This window comes from Aulostomus chinensis, chromosome 1 (genome assembly GCF_037954235.1).
Source record: "Aulostomus chinensis isolate RoL2024-O1b breed Wild chromosome 1, RoL_Achi_v1.0, whole genome shotgun sequence".
Taxonomy (NCBI): domain Eukaryota; kingdom Metazoa; phylum Chordata; class Actinopteri; order Syngnathiformes; family Aulostomidae; genus Aulostomus; species Aulostomus chinensis.
In genome coordinates this window covers 8,293,270-8,313,961 of record NC_141320.1, presented here as the reverse complement: position 1 = coordinate 8,313,961, position 20,692 = coordinate 8,293,270, and the positions used below count along the sequence as shown (strand labels likewise).

Genomic DNA, 20,692 nt, shown 5'->3' with positions numbered 1-20,692 from the left:
AAACCAAAAGAGGAGTACATCTGCCCTTATGTACATACTCTCAAACAAACACTTTCAAAATCTAAAATACAACCCCCACACGTTTGTAAAGCACACCATTGAATTCCTGAGAAAAAACTCTACGCAAATATGGTCTTACATTCAATTTTTGACCAACATATGCTGAGTTATGACTCGTTTTCACAGTAAAACTGCCAAATCCTCCTCTGCTCTCCACTCTGACACAGACGGCAGAGAGAGAGCAGAGAAGGGAGGGGCTCTCAAACCCTAGCAACAAGGCTCTCTGAAGTCTCAGCTCTCTCCTCTATGGTCAGATCTGACAGCTCTCTGCCAATCAGTTGCTGTGCTACAATGCACTTCATGACGTGTCATCATGCCACCTCTCTGCCAATCAGTTGCTGTGCCTCAGAGCACTCCGTGACGTCTCCTCATACGAGCTCATAAAAGCTGACTGCTGCGTCGCCATTTTCTCCTGCTCGTCCGACCGGAGGTGAGTGCTGCCGTCTCTGTTGCATGATATCTTGTTACTTACAGCCATGTTTCAGATTCTCATTTTTGCTTCATTCTGTTACGCAACACCGTATTTCCCCTACTACCATGTACTCCGTAAACGCCGCTACATCAGCACTTCAGCCATTCCGCCTCACCTTGACAAACTTGCTCGGTCCTCGGGTCTATTTTGCCTCTTCTACACCGCTACCTTCACACCTCTGCCGACTTACCTTACCACCACGAACTCGCTAGCTTCGGACGTCTGCCGTTTAAACTCACCACCACAAAGCCGCTACCTCTTCGAGTCCGCCAATTCGCCTCAACGCCACGAGGTCGCTAGCTCCGCCATTTCGCGTCTGGAGCCGAGGCCGCTAGCTCCGCCATTTCGCGTCTGGAGCCGAGGCCGCTAGCTCCGCCATTTCGCGTCTGGAGCCGAGGCCGCTAGCTCCGCCATTTCGCGTCTGGAGCCGAGGCCGCTAGCTCCGCCATTTCGCCTCACCGCGACTACGCCGCTCACCTCCGCCATTTCACGTTGCTGCACCAAATCAATGCCATTTCGCCTCACCGCCACGAACTGCTACCTATTCCCTTTTACTTCATCATTTCACATGACTAACATAAACTAACTTCGTATGTTTCTGTACCCATTTAACCATTTTTTAATTTATATCATACTTTATATAATTTTCAGTTGTTTAATGATTTTCTCTCTATTGTATAACATTCAAGCATATTACATATAGTTATATCATTTCATACTGTCAATCACTACAAATAATTATTACACCCGTTCATTAATTTATAGTTATGTATGTATGTTTATAGGTGTGTTTATCTGTATATTTTGTATGTCTATGTGTGTATATAAAACAATACTTTAATACTACACCTTCATGTCTACCTTACAGATTACCTGCTTGTGACTTGCTGGTCTGCTACATCTTGTATATCAACCGCTATTCTTCCAGACTACTCTCATCTGCAAACTCAACATATACTTACATACTCAATTCATTTACTCAAACGCATAACTTTTGCATACTTTTACAACTCTACATTCGTTCACACACACACACACACACACACACACACACTACTTTTACACATTGCCCATCTCCTATTGCCAAGGTAAGTTGCACTTCTTTTTAATTACCTCACTTAAGAAGTGAACATCTCTCCCGTTTGTGAGTACAAATGGCATAATATAGTCTCATGCTTTCATTGTGAACAATCAATCAATATACATTCTCTTTCATAGATGCCCCGTGCGAAGGCCCACCGGCGTGCCCAGGCGACCAAGCGGAGGATGGCGGAGAGGCAGCCTTGGATCCCTGGGCCACCTATCCCCGAGTTTGTTGCTCGTATGTATTACCTATTCTTTAAATACCTTGCCGCTCGCACTTAAACACTTGCCACAAAAAAACATGTCAGCCGTGGCCTCACATTCTTCTACATCTCCATCCTCACAGGGCGCGGTACCGGACACCGCCATCGCGTGCGGAGATGGCCAACTTCACTCTACACCAACCACTCCGTGAAGTTGGTCACTCCTGCTCAGACCCCTGGCCAGAAGGTACTGATCTTTCTCATTCTATATCATTGCATCCATCTATGCACTCATGCTTGGTGTGTGTTCTAAAAAATTGCTTTTGTGACAGATGGTGTTCGTCCTGGGAGACTCCCACCTGCGCGCCATCGTCGACGGCTTTGTGAGTATGCCGCAGGGTTCTCTCTCTTTCGGCTTCCTCTCTGTTCCAGGTGGAGCCGCCTCTGACCTCAGGACCGAGGTCATGCATGCCGCCCTCCCCTGGACCCCGGACTTGGTGTGTGTGGGTGCCCCCAGCAACAACCTCACAGCCAGCAGGACTGTTGGTGAGGCGGCGTTGGACTTCTGTGCTCTCCTGACCACAGTCAGCAGCCTCTGGCCGAAGGTGAGCTTCTGTTTGTCATATACTGTTTTCTGTCCTTCTACACAGCCACACTTACACATACCTTATTATTTATAGTCATACATCGCATTTGTTTGATTTCTCCCCTGTAGGTCTTTGTGATGGATTTCCCTCCACGCTTGACCATCGATCCGGCCCTGCAGGACTTGCTGCGTCAGGAATATCGCCGTGTCACAGCGCGCATGGGTATGTCACACTTTTTCACATCTCCTTCTCCTATACATTTAACACTTTACTGTTCTAATGAATACACATTTCACCACTATAATACATATGATTTCCACACCTGTCAGGTATCCCATACGTGTCTATGGCAGAGCACCTCCCAGTCCATCGGTTGGAGCTGTGGTGCCACGACGGTGTAAGTACAGCACAGTGTTGTTAATTTCATATGTCACATGCTTTACCTTCCCTCTTGTTCCATGCTATGTGACCCTACGCCATTAAAGTCTACTTTGTTTTGCTGTCTTTCAGGTGCATCTCAGCGACTCCGATGGCATGCCGGTTGTGGTGGACCTGCTGTGGAACGCCGCGGTCCGTCAGCTCGCCCCCCCTCCACCACAGCCCACCGTGTCACCCCGCACATCGCCACGTGTGAGGGTGTCTCCCAGGGTGATCGTGACGGGACACGTTCCTGTGCCTCGTCGTCGTGACCCCCGGGAGTGGACCGTCGTTGGACGGGCATGCGCGGTAATGTATTTCACTACTACATTATCCAAATGCACATTTCTTAAAGCTTTTGGTCATGATCAACATCTAATATATATCCTCCTTCCCCTCTTTGCTTTCTGTTTGAAAGACTGGTACACCTCCGGCCCGACAGTCTCCCATCCCGTCCAACCCGGTGTGGTTCAGCAGTGACATGCTGGATGCCATGGAGAAGGTTTCACCTTCTTCTGGCTCTGGCTGCACTGCTGCTCCACCAGCTGGCCAGGTAACTATACCACTCATTACATGTACTTTTTCAAGCCAACATGCATATCAAATGTTGTAAACAAAAATTCTCTTTCATTCAGCCTTCCCCTCGGCACGGGAAGCGCCAGCGACAACGTGTTGCCTCAAAGCCCAAAGGAGGAAAGCGACAGGTTGGTGTTATCTTTTCTTCCAATAACTGCAATATAACTAATACCTGCATTTTGACTTAAATTTACAAATCCACTCCTTTTGTCCTTATTCTCCTTTTCTTTCTTTAGGTGCTGGCAGCACCACCTGCCCGTCTGAACGGGTCCGCCTCCAAGCCCCGTCCAGCAGAGCAGCAGGTTCGCCTTGCTTTAATTACATACAGTTTCCTTCTTCTGACTCATTCAAATAACCAACATTTCCTCTCCTACTTCATTCACATTTGACATTCTCTTTTCATCTTCTATCAGGTGGAGGCGACAGCCAAGGTGTGCGTGGAGGAGTCTGCGGTGCCACTGACTGCTGCCGTGGTGCCAGAGGGTCCGAGGAGGGAGGTTGCCGCAGCTTGCCCGGCCTTGCTGACGGAGTTGCCTGTCAAGGAGCCAACCCAGACGATGCACACGCCCAGCAAAGCTAAGTCTGACTTTTCAATGTTTTCTTTGCGTGATGTAAGAGCAGCTAATGAAGATTCCAATGGCAATGATGTGGCAATGGTGGCTCCTAATAGCAGAGGCATTAAGGTACTTAAGGCTGTGAAGGGCTCATTTCACCAGGGACATGAGCAGTTTAAGTATGGAGGACTGCAGTGTATGGCTATTGCTTTGGTCAGCTTAGCCAAACACACTTTAAGCAGTGTGTTCTCATGGAAAAGGTGTGATGTAGATCAGGTCTTAATTGAAGGTGATGAGTTATACACCTTCTTGCGTGACAGTGGCTCGTTTCGACATCCCTCAAATCTGCTATCTGTTCCTGACTTGCCTCAGCACTTGGAAGTTGATGGACAGATATGCAGCTTTCATTTTGGGGATGTACTGTTGGGTGAAGTTGGTGTGACTGAAGGGGAGCTGGTTGACTTCGGTGTCTTCATCAGTCTGCGTGATGGACTGGCCAGGACCTTCAGTCAGTACAGCACATGTCTTATGACACTGTGTGGCAACACCACTTCTATCATCCATCAGGATGGACAGTTTGTTGTTGTCGACAGTCACTCACGTAATTATAGTGGCTTGTCACATTGCCGTGGTACGAGTGTGGTTCTTCATTTTGCATGTCTTGATGACCTCCATCACTACATCTGCTGTTTGGCTGAGAGTCTCAGTTCAAACCAAAAGCTTTTTGAACTCTGTGGTGTTGTTGTGTGTCTGGATGTGAATCCAGTTCCATCTGGTGTGTCTGAAGACAGTCGGTCCATTGAGTGCAGTAAATCAACACAGCCTACTGTCACTGGACAAATGGTACAAGATGACCCTGTACACATGTCTGATCCTGTTCTTACTGTAGGTGATAGTCTGCCAATGTGTAACATTGTTGACCAGACTTCATCCTGTGACGTCAGCACTGCGTCACAGGAAGAATCACACTGTAGCCATGGCATGAAACACAAAATTTCTCCTGACACCCATGTGTCGAAGAAATTAAAGAAACTTGATGACAATACACCTGGTGCAGATATAGAAATTATTAGCGTTGCCGCAAACGGTGCGCTGCTGTTTTGTCCTCTTGGTGTTGATACTTGTAAATCTTTATGTCAAAAGTTACATGTTGACTTTGACAAGATCAATCCTCCACTCTCCACAGAAGTTGGATTGATCGGTCCTCCATGTAAGAATGAGAGGATTGTTGCTGATGGGAACTGCTTCTTCAGGGCCATCTCTCAGGCAGTGAGTGGCTCTCAGAAGCACCATCGCAAGATTAGATCAGCTGTTTGTAAAGAGCTGGAGAGAAATGCTCAGAAATATGTCTCTCTTTTGAGAAGACAGTATTCGTCTGTGTCACTGTACCTCCAGCAGTCCAGGATGAAATATGTGAACACTTGGGCCACAGAGGTGGAAATACAGGTCACAGCAGATTTCTTAGGAGTTGGTGTTTGTACTTTTCTGGATGGACATTGGATTAAGTATAGAAGTGCCAGTGACCTTTTTTACACTGAGTGCATTTATGTACAAAACATCCTGGACAGGCATTTTGAGAATGTGGTCTGTGTGTCTAAGCCTGGACAACAGACGTGTTATGGTTATTGTAAAGTTGTGGATAGGCCAACTTATACCTTGAGGACTACAATGCAGAACGTGGTTGATACTGAATCAATAGGATGTAACTTTCCATTTGTAGTTTCTGACAAAGGACTTGACACTGATAAGGTTGTGCAAGACCAGAGTCAGGTGAAAGTTAGTACTACTTATCCCAGATCTAAATATTTGACAGTCAAAAAAAGCACACAGGAAAAATTGATCATGTTGATGGCAAAGCTAAATACCACAACTTACAGAACAACATATTCTAAAAATGTTCTGTATAGGGAAAGGAAAAAATTATTTAGTCACATTAAATATCACACACTATTGGAACATAAGCAGAATGTAAAGGCAAAGAGTAAAGCAAGGAGTTTAACACTTTATCAGCAAAACCCCCAGCATAGGCAAAAAGTTAAAGAAAGAACTAAAGCTAAAAGTATGCTGAAATATAGACAAAACCTACGGTACAGACACAGTGTTAAACTACAAAGTGTGGCAAGATATAAACATGATGCCCACTATAGAGACACAACTAAATCGAGGAGTGTCCAAAAATATAAGCATAATATTCAGCATAGAGAACAAGTTCGAGCCAGGAGTATTGACCAGTATAGAAATAAACACAAACTGCAATATCAAACAAATATCACACATAGAATGCAAGTCAGAGCCAGAAAGAAGGAAGTTGTAAAAAGGAAGTATCATGAAAGCTCCAAATTTAAACACCAAGTTATTGCTAACGTTAAATTACGTAAGACGAGCACAGCTGTAAGGTGTCAAGATTTCACCTTTGTCATGGAACGGTTTCTGGAAAAAGTTAGAGACGGCCCTGAGTTCATTTGTTGTGTGTGTCATCGGTTGTTGTTCAGAACTCAGGTGCTAGGTTGTAGCTATGAAATGTATGCTGGAAATTCTGCTAGAGTTGCAGTTGCTAACCGATGCATAAGTGACACGTATTTGCATAGGTGTGGTAGTGATTGTGTTGTGCCTTGTGGGTTGCTAGCTTGTAGAGGGGAACTTTGGATCTGCCATACGTGTCACAGTAAAATTTCCAAAGGGCAGATTCCAGCTGAGTGTTGGGTCAACAACCTGACACCGGATCCCATTCCGCCGGAACTGGGATGCTTAAATAGCTTGGAGCAACACTTGATTGCGCTGCATATTCCGTTCATGAAATTGTTGGCATTGCCCAAAGGGGGGCAGAACGGAGTACATGGGCCGGTAACATGCGTTCCGGCTAATGTCGTGCAGACAACCAATGTGTTGCCTAGGACTAGCGTGGAAGGGTCCATGATGCAGGTCAAGCTTAAACGCAAGTTGACCTACAAGGGCCATTATCGATATCAGTTTGTCGATAGTACACGAGTAAGACAGGCGCTGCACTTTTTAAAAAGGAATAATCCTTTCTACAAGGACATTGACTTCAATGAGGATTGGGTCAATGACTTTTGTCGCCAGGACGATGGCGAGACTGAGGAGGTTCAGTCTGACGGTGAGGACGGAGCTGTCGTAGATGGGGCAGAGTCTTGTGAGCAGAAGCAGGTCGTTTCAGAGGGTGCGGTGACAGCTCCGTCAGGTGGTCAAGACGACGTGATAGATGATTCAACAGAAATAATACAAGATGAACTGTTGCATGACAGACAGCAGCACTGCATGTTTCAGGACACTTGCCTTATGCCTGTTGATATTGGTCAGGAAGCATTAGACCAGTATTTCGAGGACATCATCAACGTGGCGCCTGCGGAAGGGAATAGTCCAGTTAGGCTGCTTTCTGACCACACGAACGAGGCCAAGTGTTTCCCCGTCTTGTTTCCTCTGGGTAGGAAAACATTTCACGACGGGCGCTCGCAAGCGTTGACTTTGACGCGGTACTTCAACAACCGGATTATGCATGCGGATGGCCGCTATTCCGGCAACGTTGAGTACATTTTTTTCAGTCAGTACATGTCTGAGACTGAGCAAGTGTCCTCTAAAGTTTCCGTGGCAGGGCGTAAGGGTAGGGCAGGTCACAAGTCCCAGAAGGTTAGCGCAGCGATGCTGATGAACGAGGACACTTTGAAGCAGATGTTGCAGGTCGACGAGGGCTTCAGATTTCTGAAGCCCATTCGAGGAACGCCTGCCTTTTGGCAGTCGGTTCAAAAGGACCTGTTAGCATGCGTCCGTCAGTTGGGGATTCCGACGTGGTTCTGTTCGTTTTCGTCTGCTGATCTGCGCTGGCAGAATCTCCTGACCAGTATCCTGAAGCAGGAGGGCAGAACGCAGACGGTAGAGGATTTGGAGTGGGCAGACAGGTGCGAGCTGTTGCGGAGGAACCCCGTGACAGCCGCGAGGATGTTTGACTACAGGTGGCATTGCTTCTTGAATGAGGTTCTCAAGTCTCCTTCACAACCGATTGGCAAAATCACAGATTACTTTTATAGGGTAGAATTTCAGCAGCGCGGCTCCCCTCATGTCCACTGTCTGTTTTGGATTGAGGGGGCTCCCCAAATTGATAAGAACACAGATGAGGAGGTGGTGGCATTTATTGACCAATATGTCACCTGCGACTTAAACCCTGACGATGACACGTTATCGGCTATCGTGGCATCGGTTCAAGCCCACTCCAGGCGACACACCAAATCCTGCTTGAAACACGGAACGTGTCGCTTCCATTTCCCAAAAGTTGTTTCGGCCCGGACTTTTGTTTGTAAAACGGAAATTAAAACCTGTACCTGTGATCCGAAGGCCAGAGAGAATCCTCAGTCAACAAGCGTGCCGGTCTGTAATTGTTTTCAAGACACGAATCCCATTAATAAGGAGACGGCACACGCCATTTTGAAAGCCGTGAAGAAGGCTGTTAAAAAAGCGGACGCAGGAGAAGTGGCCTACGCTAGCGTAGAACACTTGTTCCAGACTCTGGGCATTAATCAGGACATTTTTGAGCTGGCTTATAAGCGCCTGCACACAAAGACTAGGGTAGTCTATAAAAGAGGGGTAAAGGATGTCTGGGTGAACCAGTATAGTAAGAAGTTGTTGCAGTGCTGGAATGCTAACATGGACATTAGCTTTGTCACCGATGCCTATGCAGTAATCATTTATATCATTTCGTATATAACCAAAGCCGAGAGAGAAATTGGGCTTTTATTGGCCAACGCACAAAAAGAAGCATCCAAACAATCAAATCTCTCTGCTAGAGAGGCTTTGAAAAAATTAGGAAGTGTGTATTTGCACAATAGGGACGTTTGTGCCCAGGAGTCGGTGTACAGGCTAACGAACATGCATCTGAGGGAGTGTTCCAGGAAGGTCGTTTTTGTGCCGACGGGGGCAAATGTAGTTAGGATGAGTTTACCCCTCAGTGTGTTGAGGCAGAAAGCCGCTTGTGGTGACATGAGGTCAGAGGATATGTGGATGCCAAATATAGTGGATAGATATAGGAGCAGGCCAGATGACCAGGTGTTCGAGGACATGTGTATGGCTACGTTTGCGTCTGAGTATCGTCTTCTCAGCAAGAATGAAAAGTCCAAGAACATGATTCAACTGAAGAATGGACTTGGCTTCATCTCGAGGAGAACGCGGTCTCAGTTCGCTGTTGTGCGCTACATGCGGTTTGATTTAGAAAAACAGGAGGAAGCACACTATCAGAGTCTGCTTCAGATGTATCTCCATTACAGAATTGACGCAGATCTGAAACCTGAGGGGTTTCATCTGTTCAGTCAGTTCTATAAGGATGGAGAGGTTAGGTTCAGGGACGGTTCGATGAAGTCGGTGCAAAGCGTCGTCGATGAGAACAGGGCCAGGTTTGAGGTCGATTGTCCTGAGTTGGATCACGCTGAGGAGATTGCTCAGCAAGGTCAGGTGGATGAGGATGTTTGGGGGGAGCTCTGTCCTGAGCTGGAAGCGGAACGCCTCGAGTGTTTAGAGGAGATGAAAGAGCAAAGGCAAGGCGAAAATGCTGATGAGCATTTGGCCGACGCCTTACAAAATGTTCCCGATTTGGCGGCTGCCAAACCAAAAACAGATGTGTTTTTGGAGAGGAACAGGAGCATTTTGCCCAGAAGTGACGGCTTGGCCTTAGTTAGGTCTCTGAACGAGACGCAAATGGCTGTCTTCAACAAAGTTAGACAGTGGTGTCTGCAGAAGGCCATGGGTAAGAACCCAGAGCCTCTGCATGTGTTTTTGACAGGCGGTGCAGGGACGGGGAAAAGTCACTTAATTAGGGCCATTCAGTACGAGGCCGGGAGACTGCTGGCAACACTTTGTCATCAACCAGATAGCATTTCGGTTCTGTTAATGGCCTCCACGGGCATAGCTGCATACACTTTAAATGCAGCAACAATTCATCACTCGCTGAGTATTGGCACACACTCCAGCTTGCCCTACACACCCTTGGGAGAAGACAAACTGAACTCTCTAAGGGCCACATTTAGAGACCTCCAAATTGTCATCATTGATGAGATTAGCATGGTTGATCACAATCTGTTGGCATACGTTCACGGCAGGTTGAGGCAGCTAAAACAGACCGGTGACTTTTCCCCATTTGGTAATGTTAGCGTCATAGCCGTCGGTGACTTCTACCAGTTGCCTCCCGTTAAAGGGAAGCCGCTGTACGCTGGTCAGGTTGGTGTGGACCTGTGGTGCCACTTTAGCGTGGTGGAGCTGACTACTGTCGTCAGACAGAAGGACAGCTCCTTTGCTGAGATGTTGAACAGGCTTCGGGTGCGTTCCAAGAAAACCCCCATGTTAGACGGCGACGTCCAAATTTTGAAATCGCGAGAGACAGGGGAAGATAGCTCGGCCTTGCATATTTTCACCACAAATGTGCAAGTGGAAGACTTCAATTTGAACCAGTTGTTCCGCACGTGCCCAGATTATGTTGAAATTGACGCTAAAGATTTTACGCCGAACCGCAAAACCGGCAAATTGGAACCTGGAATCATTAGCAAGGGGCAGGGCACGTGTTTGGAATCTAAATTGTGTTTGGCCAAAAACGCCAGAGTCATGCTCTGTCGTAACGTCGACGTCCAGGACGGTCTGGTCAATGGCGCGTGTGGCACTGTCAGCTACATTGAATTTGGCCCCGACCCCACATTTCCTCTGAGAATTTACGTCAAGTTCGATGACGACAACATTGGCAGACAGAGGAGGACAGAGCGTCCACACGCAGCAGTAGAATACAGGCATTCTACTGCTATTGAACCAGACAGGGAGAAGACCAGGAAGCGCGGTTGTGTGCGGGTGCAGTTTCCCCTCAGGCTAGCGTGGGCTTGTACAGTCCACAAAGTACAGGGGTTGACTGTAGACCAGGCTGTTGTGTCTTTAAAGAAGGTATTTGCACCTGGGCAGGCGTATGTAGCTCTCAGTCGTGTTAGGGCCTTGTCGGGACTGATCATCAAGGACTTTGAAGAGAAAGCCATTTACTGCAAGGACACCATTAAGGAGGCCATAGCTAGCATGCCTCCATTTTTGATTGAGCAGCCTTCATCAAATACACAGTTCGCGGTGTATTTGATGAACGTACAAAGTTTAAGTCGCCACCTGCTAGACTTGGTGTCCTGCACGCAGCATTTGCAGCTTAACTGCATTGCTGTCACAGAAACATGGCTCACTGCACAGTCCTCATTGGACTGTGTGCAAATTTCTGGCTACGATTTCCACAGTCGTCCTCGGTCTCTGTGTTACAGCGCCGCTGACCCCACATTCTCCAAATTCCAGCAGTTAGAACGCGGTGGCGTCGGCCTGTATAGTTTAGCCCATTCGGACGTCGACATTCTGCAGGTACCCGATTTCAATCTGGAGTGCTTGGTGTGCCTGCACAAAAAATTGAGCATTTCCCTGGCCGTCATTTACCGTCCACCAGCGTATCCAAATTTGCTGTTCAAAGGCAATGTGGGGAGGTTGCTTGACTGGTTAACTCCGACAAGTAACACTGTTGTAGTCATGGGAGACTTTAATGAGAACATTTTGAAAGGGTCATCAATTTGTAAATTTATGGAAGAAAAAGGGTTCACCCAACACGTGACACAAGAGACCACAGAAAAGGGGACGCTAATTGACCACGTTTACGTTAAAACGTCACAGTACGACGTGGAATGTGCAGTCTGGCCAGCCTACTTCAGCGATCACGAAGGGATCCTGTGTAGGTTTTCTGTTTCAGATGATCAGGGGGAGTTAGATGACCTCGCCAGTTTGTTTAGCTTGGATGACTTTGAGGATTTCCAGGGCGATTCTGACCACCAGGATGACTGAGTGTCAAAGCTACATGGCTGTCCCAGGTCAAATACTAGCCTCATGTCAGCTCAGTTGGCTCTGTGTGTGCTGGTAGGACAAGTTGACTCGGACCTGTTGTTGATAGGAAGCCTGGCATGACTGTTGGCATTTGTTAGAATAGAAAGTCCCACTCCACCTCTCTGTGCCCTTTTTAATCTTTTAACTTTTTACCTTTTTAACTTTGGCTATTTATTCTGTGCATGTCTTGACATGCACGGTTTTTAAGGTATTTATTCATGTATTTATTATTAACTTATTCCACTGTCACGCACTGCACTTACTGCAGTTTTGTAGTGACTATGAGTTGGTAGTTTAGCTCCACGAATCATGGTTCCACTGGTGCTGCGTGACAATCATGGGTCACAGCACGTTGTTGTTGTTTGTTATTTATAGTTGTAGTTGATATTTATAGTTGTTGTTGGTCATTTATAGTTGTTGTGAGTCACTGTCTGTCACATTATTGCTGTTGGTCTCTTATGAATGTTTTATAAATGTATCATGCATGTATATTTTTGCCTGTTGTCTCTCCTCTCAGCCCCCTCCCTCTTTGTCTCTCTCTCTCTCTCTCTGTATCTCTCTCCTCTTCTCCCACTGCCCCCGCCCCTCACCCCCAAGTCTATCTCCCCTCTCCACCCCAGCCCCGTCTCTCTCCCTCTCCCTCTCAACCCCAACCGGTCCAGGCAGGTGGCCGCCCACTTTGAGCCTGGTTCTGCCTGAGGTTTCTTCCTGTAAAAGGGAGTTTTTCCTCACCACCGTCGCCAAGTGCTTGCTCATGTGGGAATGTTGGGTTTCTTTCACTAAACTTGTAAATAGTTTGTTCATTGAACCCCAACGGGGAGAAATTTCATTTAAGTTCTGAATTACTTTCATTAATTATGTTCACTGTATGTTCTAAAAGCATTTTTATTTGACTTCAGATTTATAATTTACACTTTGTTACACATGCAGTGACTGTCTCTAATTGACCTTTTGTTCAAATTAATCAGTTAATAAATTCCCATGTTCACCACAGCTGATGTCTGTCTTTTATTGTCACAATAACAGTGTACATGGACAATGAATGTTGAACTTTCTAATCCACAGTCAAATGTCCTGTTTTCAATGCTGTATTTTGCCACATTCATGCTTGATGATATTCAGCAACTTAACTGGAAGAACCACAGTAAAGTGACAGCCAACAGGTAGCACAGACAATGATGAACACAAGGGTCAATATGAAGCTGTCACATCTGCAGTCACACTTTGGGTCCAACTGGAGCTTCTACCTCCTCAACTTCAACTCTCACCACTTTGATACCAACATGGATGGAGGAGCACTTCTCCATCACCCTGGGATTGATGATGTCATTCAACACCTTCACTAGGAGAAGCACATCAAACTTAGACAAAAGTAGGACAGAAGATGACAGGCAGACGGATCAATGCTGTCAGCTCAGCACTTGGAGTCACAACTGAAAAAGATGGCCTGAAATATTACTATTGGCCAACATATGGAGAGTTAATGACTGTTTTTAACAGTAAAACTGGCAAAGTCCTCCTCTGCCCTTCAGTCTAATACAGATGGCAGAGATTTGTTTACTGTTGTCATGGAAACAGAAAGGGAGCATCTCTGCTCTCATGGTATATATTCTCAAACAAACACTTCTAGCTTGTACATTAAAAGACCCACATCTTTAAAAAACACACCATTGAATTCCTGACAAAAAACTCTACGCACTGATGTCTTTACATTGCACTTTTGACCCACATATGCAGAGTTATGACTGGTTTTCCCAGTAAAACTGCCAAATCCTCCTCTGCTCTCCACTCTGACACAGATGGCAGAGAGCGAGCAGAGAAGGGAGGGGCTCTTAAAGGGCCGGCTCTCAGCTCTGCAGTCACGCTGTGCAGCGCGCTGAGGCTCGTATCTCCTAAACTACAAGGCCTAGGGATTTGCCGATTACACCGTTGGATTGGGGCCGGCGATCCGGCCGCGGTTAGGCGGGGGCTCAGGCCCTAACAACGCTGCTTGCAGCTTTAATTAGGGCCTGAGCCAGTCCCTGGCGAAGACCCTATTATGTTTCGAAGTCACATTCGCCACTTCAAAAGTAAATTTGACCCCCTAAACATGCATGAAAACTCACCAAATTTGGTAAGCACATCGGGTGCGGCAAAAAATTCGATAATTAAAAAAAAAAGAGGCGCTCTACTCAATAGCGCCACCTACATACACAAAAAACCACGCCACAGACTGTAGGAATGTCCTACAGACATGGGACAAACACCATTGAACTCGTCTCATCAAGACGGATAAATCATACACTCACACCCCTGACCTAACTGTAACAGGATGTCCACAATTTGGACACGAATGTCTAATTTTGGACAATTTTGCGCCCCGAACAAAATCTATCTCCTCCTAAACCGTAAATGCCAGGGCTTCCAAACTTTCACACATTACTCTCCCAACTGTGCTGATTAAAAGTTGTTCAAGGTTAATATACTACACGCTCGGTTTGGATTTTATGAGCCGTCAAAGTGGGGGAGACACTTTTCGCCTTACAATGGTAGTCTATGGGGAGAGCGTGTCCTCTCAGGGTACATACTCTCAAACAAATGCTTCTCACATCTACACCATACATTCCACAGCTTTTAAAAACACACCACTGTATTCCTGACAAAAATCCCTACAAAAATATGGTATTTTGTGTGACTTTTGACCAACGTATGCCGACTTATTCAGCTTTTACACACTACATTTCTCTGAATCCTCCACTCTCTCCACTCCAGCACAGATCAGACACAGTGCAGCGGGGGAGGGGTTCTTAAAGGGCCAGCTAGCAGCTCTGCTCTCAGCTCTGCTCTCAGCTCTGACACAGATGGCAGAGAGCGAGCAGAGAAGGGAGGGGTTCTTAAAGGGCCGGCTCTCAGCTCTGCTCTCACACTGTGCAGCGCACTGAGGCTCGTATCTCCTAAACTACAAGGCCTAGGGATTTGCCGATTACACCGTTGGATTGGGGCCAGTGTCAAGGACGCGGCCGTAGGCCACGCGGGGGCTCAGGCCCTAACAACGCTGCTTGCAGCTTTAATTATTAGGGCCTGAGCCAGAAGGTACTTCTGGGCGAAGACCCTATTATGTTTCGAAGTCAGAGAGACACGAAGTCAGCGCTAAAAGCAGTAAAAACACACACTTAGGAGCATCACAGGCCTCTAAAAACATCACAGGAGGGTCCGGGGGGGGACGGGGGGTGAGGTCCCCCATTGAAACCTATGGTGGCAAAAATTATATCTGAAATTGCTGCGTTTTATTATTCTTTTTTTTCTTTCTTTCTTCCGCTGCACTTTAAACCTTAATTTGACCCCCTGAACATGCATCAAATTCGCTGAATTTTGGCACACACGTCCGGTCCGGCGAAAAATTTTATATTTAAAAAAAAAAATTCGCAAAAACTCCATAGCGCCACCTAGGGAGCCAAAAAACTCGCAAAAAATTGGGAGCCCTATAACTGCTAACACGAATGTCTCACAGACATGGGACCAACACCGTTGCACTCGTCTCATCAAGACGAACAATTCATACACTCTGACCTCTCACCTATCTACAACACAATGTCCACAAATTGGACAAAACTGTCAAAATTTAGACTTTTTTTACTCCCGAACAAAATCTATCTCCTCCTAAACCGTAAATGGCACCGCTTCCAAACTTTCACACATTACTCTTCCAACTGTGTTGATTAAAAGTTCAGTAAGAATAATATACTACGCGCTCGGTTTGGATTTTATAAGCCGTCAAAGTCGGGGAGACACATTTCACGCTTACAATGGAAGTCAATGGGGTGGCCGTGTCCTCTCATTGTACATACTCTTGAACAAACGCTTGTCACGTCTACACTGAAACTCTCACAGCTTCACAAAACACACCACTGGATTCCTCAGAAAAATCTCTACAAAAATATGGAATTACATTCCACTTCCAAGCAACATATGCAGACTTATTTGCTTTTCACACACTAAAAATGTACACTTTTCAGCTGCTCTCAACTCAGGCACAGATGGCAGAGATTTGTTTACTGTAGTCATGGAAACCACAATTGGAGCTTCTCTGCCCTCATGTACATACTCTCAAACAAACACTTGTAGCTTCTAAACTAAAACACTCACACCTTCAGAAAACACACCATTGAATTCCTGAGAAAAAACTCTACGCACTGATGTCTTTACATTCCACTTTTGACCAACATATGCAGAGTTATGACTGTGTTTGTCAGTAAAACTGCCAAATCCTCCTCTGCTCTCAGCTCTGACACAGATGGCAGAGAGCGAGCAGAGAAGGGAGGGGCTCTTAAAGGGCCGGCTCTCAGCTCTGCACTCGCACTGTGCAGCGAACTGAGGCTCGTATCTCCTAAACTACAAGGCCTAGGGATTTGCCGATTACACCGTTGGATTGGGGCCGGCGATCCGGCCGCGGTTAGGCGGGGGCTCAGGCCCTAACAACGCTGCTTGCAGCTTTAATTAGGGCCTGAGCCAGAAGGTACTTCTGGCGAAGACCCTATTATGTTTGCTCGGCAGAGCAACACATTAGCAGCACTAAAAACACTAAAAACCCACACTAAACAGTGTCCCAGGCCCCCCCAACACCCATGAGGCAACTGGGCCAGACGGCCCGGAGCCAGTTTTCACATACACACCCATTCAAAACCTGGTATTATACTGTTCTTGCTCTCAATGAGTGCGCGCTATATGCGCATAATGCGCATAACGCGCATAATCTAATTTGACCCCCTGAACATGCATGAAATTCGCTGAATTTCGGCACAATCGTTCGGTATGTCTCAACATTCACTAATCAAAAACAAAAACGCCACAAAAGTCTCTAGCGCCACCTAGGGAGCCACACAAAAAAAAGATAATTTTTTTTAATTTCGCGCGCTATAACTCCTCACACAAAACTCCCACAGACATGGGACCAACACCGTTGGACTCGTCTCATCAAGACGAACAATTCTTACACTCTGACCCCTCACCTATCTCCAACAGAATGTCCACAAATTGGACAAAACTGTCAAAATCAGGACTTTTTTTACTCCCCGAACAAAATCTATCTCCTCCTAAACCGTAAATGCCAGGGCTTCCAAACTTTCACACATTACTCTCCCAACTGTGCTCTTCAAAAATCTTTAAAGGCTAATATACTACGCGCTCGGTTTGGATTTTATAAGCCCTCAAAGTGGGGGAGACACGTTTCACGCTTACAATGGAAGTCAATGGGGAGGCCGTGTCCTCTCATGGTACATACTCTCGAACAAATGCTTCTCACGTCTATACCATACATCGCACAGCTTTTAAAAACATATCACTGTATTCCTGACAAAAATCCCTACAAAAATATGGTATTTTGTGTTACTTTCCACCAACGTAGGCCGAGTTATTCAGCTTTTACACACTACATTTCTCTTAATCCTCCACTCTCTCCACTCTAGCACAGATCAAAGAAAGTGCAGCGGGGGAGGGGTTCTTAATGGGCCAGCTGGCAGCTCTGCTCTCAGCTCTGCTCTCAGCTCTGACAGAGATGGCAGAGATTTGTTTACTGTAGTCATGGAAACCACAATTGGCACTTCTCTGCCCTCATGTACATACTCTCAAACAAACACTTGTCGCTTCTAAATTAAAACACTCACACCTTCAGAAAACACACCATTGAATTCCTGAGAAAAAACTCTACGAACTGATGTCTTTACATTACACTTTTGACCAACATATGCAGAGTTATGACTGTGTTTGTCAGTAAAACTGCCAAATCCTCCTCTGCTCTCCACTCTGACAGAGATGGCAGAGAGCGAGCAGAGAAGGGAGGGGCTCTTAAAGGGCCGGCTCTCAGCTCTGCACTCACACTGTGCAGCGCACTGAGGCTCGTATCTCCTAAACTACAAGGCCTAGGGATTTGCCGATTACACCGTTGGATTGGGGCCGGTGTCAAGGACGCGGCCGTAGGCCGCGTGGGGGCTCAGGCCCTAACAACGCTGCTTGCAGCTTTAATTAGGGCCTGAGCCAGAAGGTACTTCTGGCGAAGACCCTATTATGTTTGCTCGGCAGAGCAACACATTAGCAGCACTAAAAACACTAAAAACCCACACTAAACAGTGTCCCAGGCCCCCCCAACACCCATGAGGCAACTGGGCCAGACGGCCCGGAGCCAGTTTTCACATACACACCCATTCAAAACCTGGTATTATACTGTTCTTGCTCTCAATGAGTGCGCGCTATATGCGCATAATGCGCATAACGCGCATAATCTAATTTGACCCCCTGAACATGCATGAAATTCGCTGAATTTCGGCACAATCGTTCGGTATGTCTCAACATTCACTAATCAAAAACAAAAACGCCACAAAAGTCTCTAGCGCCACCTAGGGAGCCACACAAAAAAAAGATAATTTTTTTTAATTTCGCGCGCTATAACTCCTCACACAAAACTCCCACAGACATGGGACCAACACCGTTGGACTCGTCTCATCAAGACGAACAATTCTTACACTCTGACCCCTCACCTATCTCCAACAGAATGTCCACAAATTGGACAAAACTGTCAAAATCAGGACTTTTTTTACTCCCCGAACAAAATCTATCTCCTCCTAAACCGTAAATGCCAGGGCTTCCAAACTTTCACACATTACTCTCCCAACTGTGCTCTTCAAAAATCTTTAAAGGCTAATATACTACGCGCTCGGTTTGGATTTTATAAGCCCTCAAAGTGGGGGAGACACGTTTCACGCTTACAATGGAAGTCAATGGGGAGGCCGTGTCCTCTCATGGTACATACTCTCGAACAAATGCTTCTCACGTCTATACCATACATCGCACAGCTTTTAAAAACATATCACTGTATTCCTGACAAAAATCCCTACAAAAATATGGTATTTTGTGTTACTTTCCACCAACGTAGGCCGAGTTATTCAGCTTTTACACACTACATTTCTCTTAATCCTCCACTCTCTCCACTCTAGCACAGATCAAAGAAAGTGCAGCGGGGGAGGGGTTCTTAATGGGCCAGCTGGCAGCTCTGCTCTCAGCTCTGCTCTCAGCTCTGACAGAGATGGCAGAGATTTGTTTACTGTAGTCATGGAAACCACAATTGGCACTTCTCTGCCCTCATGTACATACTCTCAAACAAACACTTGTCGCTTCTAAATTAAAACACTCACACCTTCAGAAAACACACCATTGAATTCCTGAGAAAAAACTCTACGAACTGATGTCTTTACATTACACTTTTGACCAACATATGCAGAGTTATGACTGTGTTTGTCAGTAAAACTGCCAAATCCTCCTCTGCTCTCCACTCTGACAGAGATGGCAGAGAGCGAGCAGAGAAGGGAGGGGCTCTTAAAGGGCCGGCTCTCAGCTCTGCACTCACACTGTGCAGCGCACTGAGGCTCGTATCTCCTAAACTACAAGGCCTAGGGATTTGCCGATTACACCGTTGGATTGGGGCCGGTGTCAAGGACGCGGCCGTAGGCCGCGTGGGGGCTCAGGCCCTAACAACGCTGCTTGCAGCTTTAATTAGGGCCTGAGCCAGAAGGTACTTCTGGGCGAAGACCCTATTATGTTTCGAAGTCAGAGAGACACGAAGTCAGCGCTAAAAGCAGTAAAAACACACACTTAGGAACATCACAGACCTCTAAAAACATCACAGGAGGGTCCGGGGGGGGACAGGGGGGTGAGGTCCCCCATTGAAACCAATGGTGGCAAAAATTATATCTGAAATTGCTCCGTTTTTTTCTTATTATTCTTTCTTTCATCCGGGAATCTTTAACGCTTAATTTGACCCCCTGAACATGCATGAAATTCGCTGAAATTTTGCACACACGTCCGGTCCGGCGAAAAATTTGATATTTAAAAAAAAAAATTCGCAAAAACTCAATAGCGCCACCTAGGGAGCCAAAAAACTCGCAAAAACTTTGGAGCGCTATAACTGCTTGCACAAATGTCCCACAGACATGGGACCAACACCGTTGCACTCGTCTCATCAAGACGAAAATTTCATGTGCTCTGACCTCTCACCTATCTACAACACAATGTCCACAAATTGGACAAAACTGTCAAAATGAGGACTTTTGCTCCTCCCCGAACAAAATCTATCTCCTCCTAAACCGTAAATGGCATCGCTTCCAAACTTTCACACATTACTCTCCCAACTGTGCTGATTAAAAGTTCAGTAAGAATAATATACTACGCGCTCGGTTTGGATTTTATAAGCCGTCAAAGTCGGGGAGACACGTTTTACGTTATAATGGAAGTCTATGGGGAGAGCGTGTCCTCTCATTGTACATACTCTCGAACAAACGCTTGTCACATCTAAACTAAAACTCTCACAGCTTCACAAAACACACCACTGGATTCCTCAGAAAAATCTCTACAAAAATTTGGAATTATATTCCACTTCCAAGCAACATATGCAGAGTTATTTGCTTTTCACACACTAAAAATGTACACTTTTTAGCTGCTCTCCACTCCTGCACAGATGGCAGAGATTTGTTTACTGTAGTCATGGAAACCACAATTGGAGGGTCTCTGCCCTCATGTACATACTCTCAAACAAACACTTGTAGCTTCTAAACTAAAACACTCACACCTTCAAAAAGCACACCATTGAATTCCTGAGAAAAAACTCTACGCACTGATGTATTTACATTCCACTTTTGACCAACATATGCTGAGTTATGATTGTGTTTCACAGTAAAACTGCCAAGTCCTCCTCTGCTCTCCACTCTGACAGAGATGGCAGAGAGCGAGCAGAGAAGGGAGGGGCTCTTAAAGGGCCGGCTCTCAGCTCTGCACTCACACTGTGCAGCGCACTGAGGCTCGTATCTCCTAAACTACAAGGCCTAG

The 20,692-nt window shown here is 46.2% G+C and overlaps 1 protein-coding gene across 1 annotated transcript; it reads left to right on the top strand.

The window, feature by feature from the left end:
* Nucleotides 1–294: 294 nt before the first annotated feature.
* On the top strand, nucleotides 295–12,826 carry LOC147270235 (uncharacterized). Its single transcript, XM_086217279.1, has 11 exons — nucleotides 295–490; nucleotides 1,401–1,853; nucleotides 1,962–2,065; nucleotides 2,151–2,423; nucleotides 2,534–2,627; nucleotides 2,735–2,802; nucleotides 2,916–3,131; nucleotides 3,241–3,375; nucleotides 3,458–3,526; nucleotides 3,635–3,700; nucleotides 3,812–12,826. Exons 2-11 carry the CDS (start codon nucleotides 1,751–1,753, stop codon nucleotides 11,798–11,800), a joined length of 9,117 nt encoding a protein of 3,038 aa, XP_086073405.1. The 5' UTR covers nucleotides 295–490; nucleotides 1,401–1,750; the 3' UTR covers nucleotides 11,801–12,826.
* Nucleotides 12,827–20,692: the final 7,866 nt, after the last annotated feature.

Coding starts and splice junctions, on each gene's coding strand:
- LOC147270235 (XM_086217279.1), top strand. CDS start 1,751: ATGCCCCGTGCGAAGGCCCACCGGCGTGCCCAGGCGACCAAGCGGAGG. Junction 2,628..2,734: donor CCGTGTCACAGCGCGCATGG/GTATGTCACACT, acceptor CACACCTGTCAG/GTATCCCATACGTGTCTATG. Junction 3,701..3,811: donor CCCGTCCAGCAGAGCAGCAG/GTTCGCCTTGCT, acceptor ATCTTCTATCAG/GTGGAGGCGACAGCCAAGGT.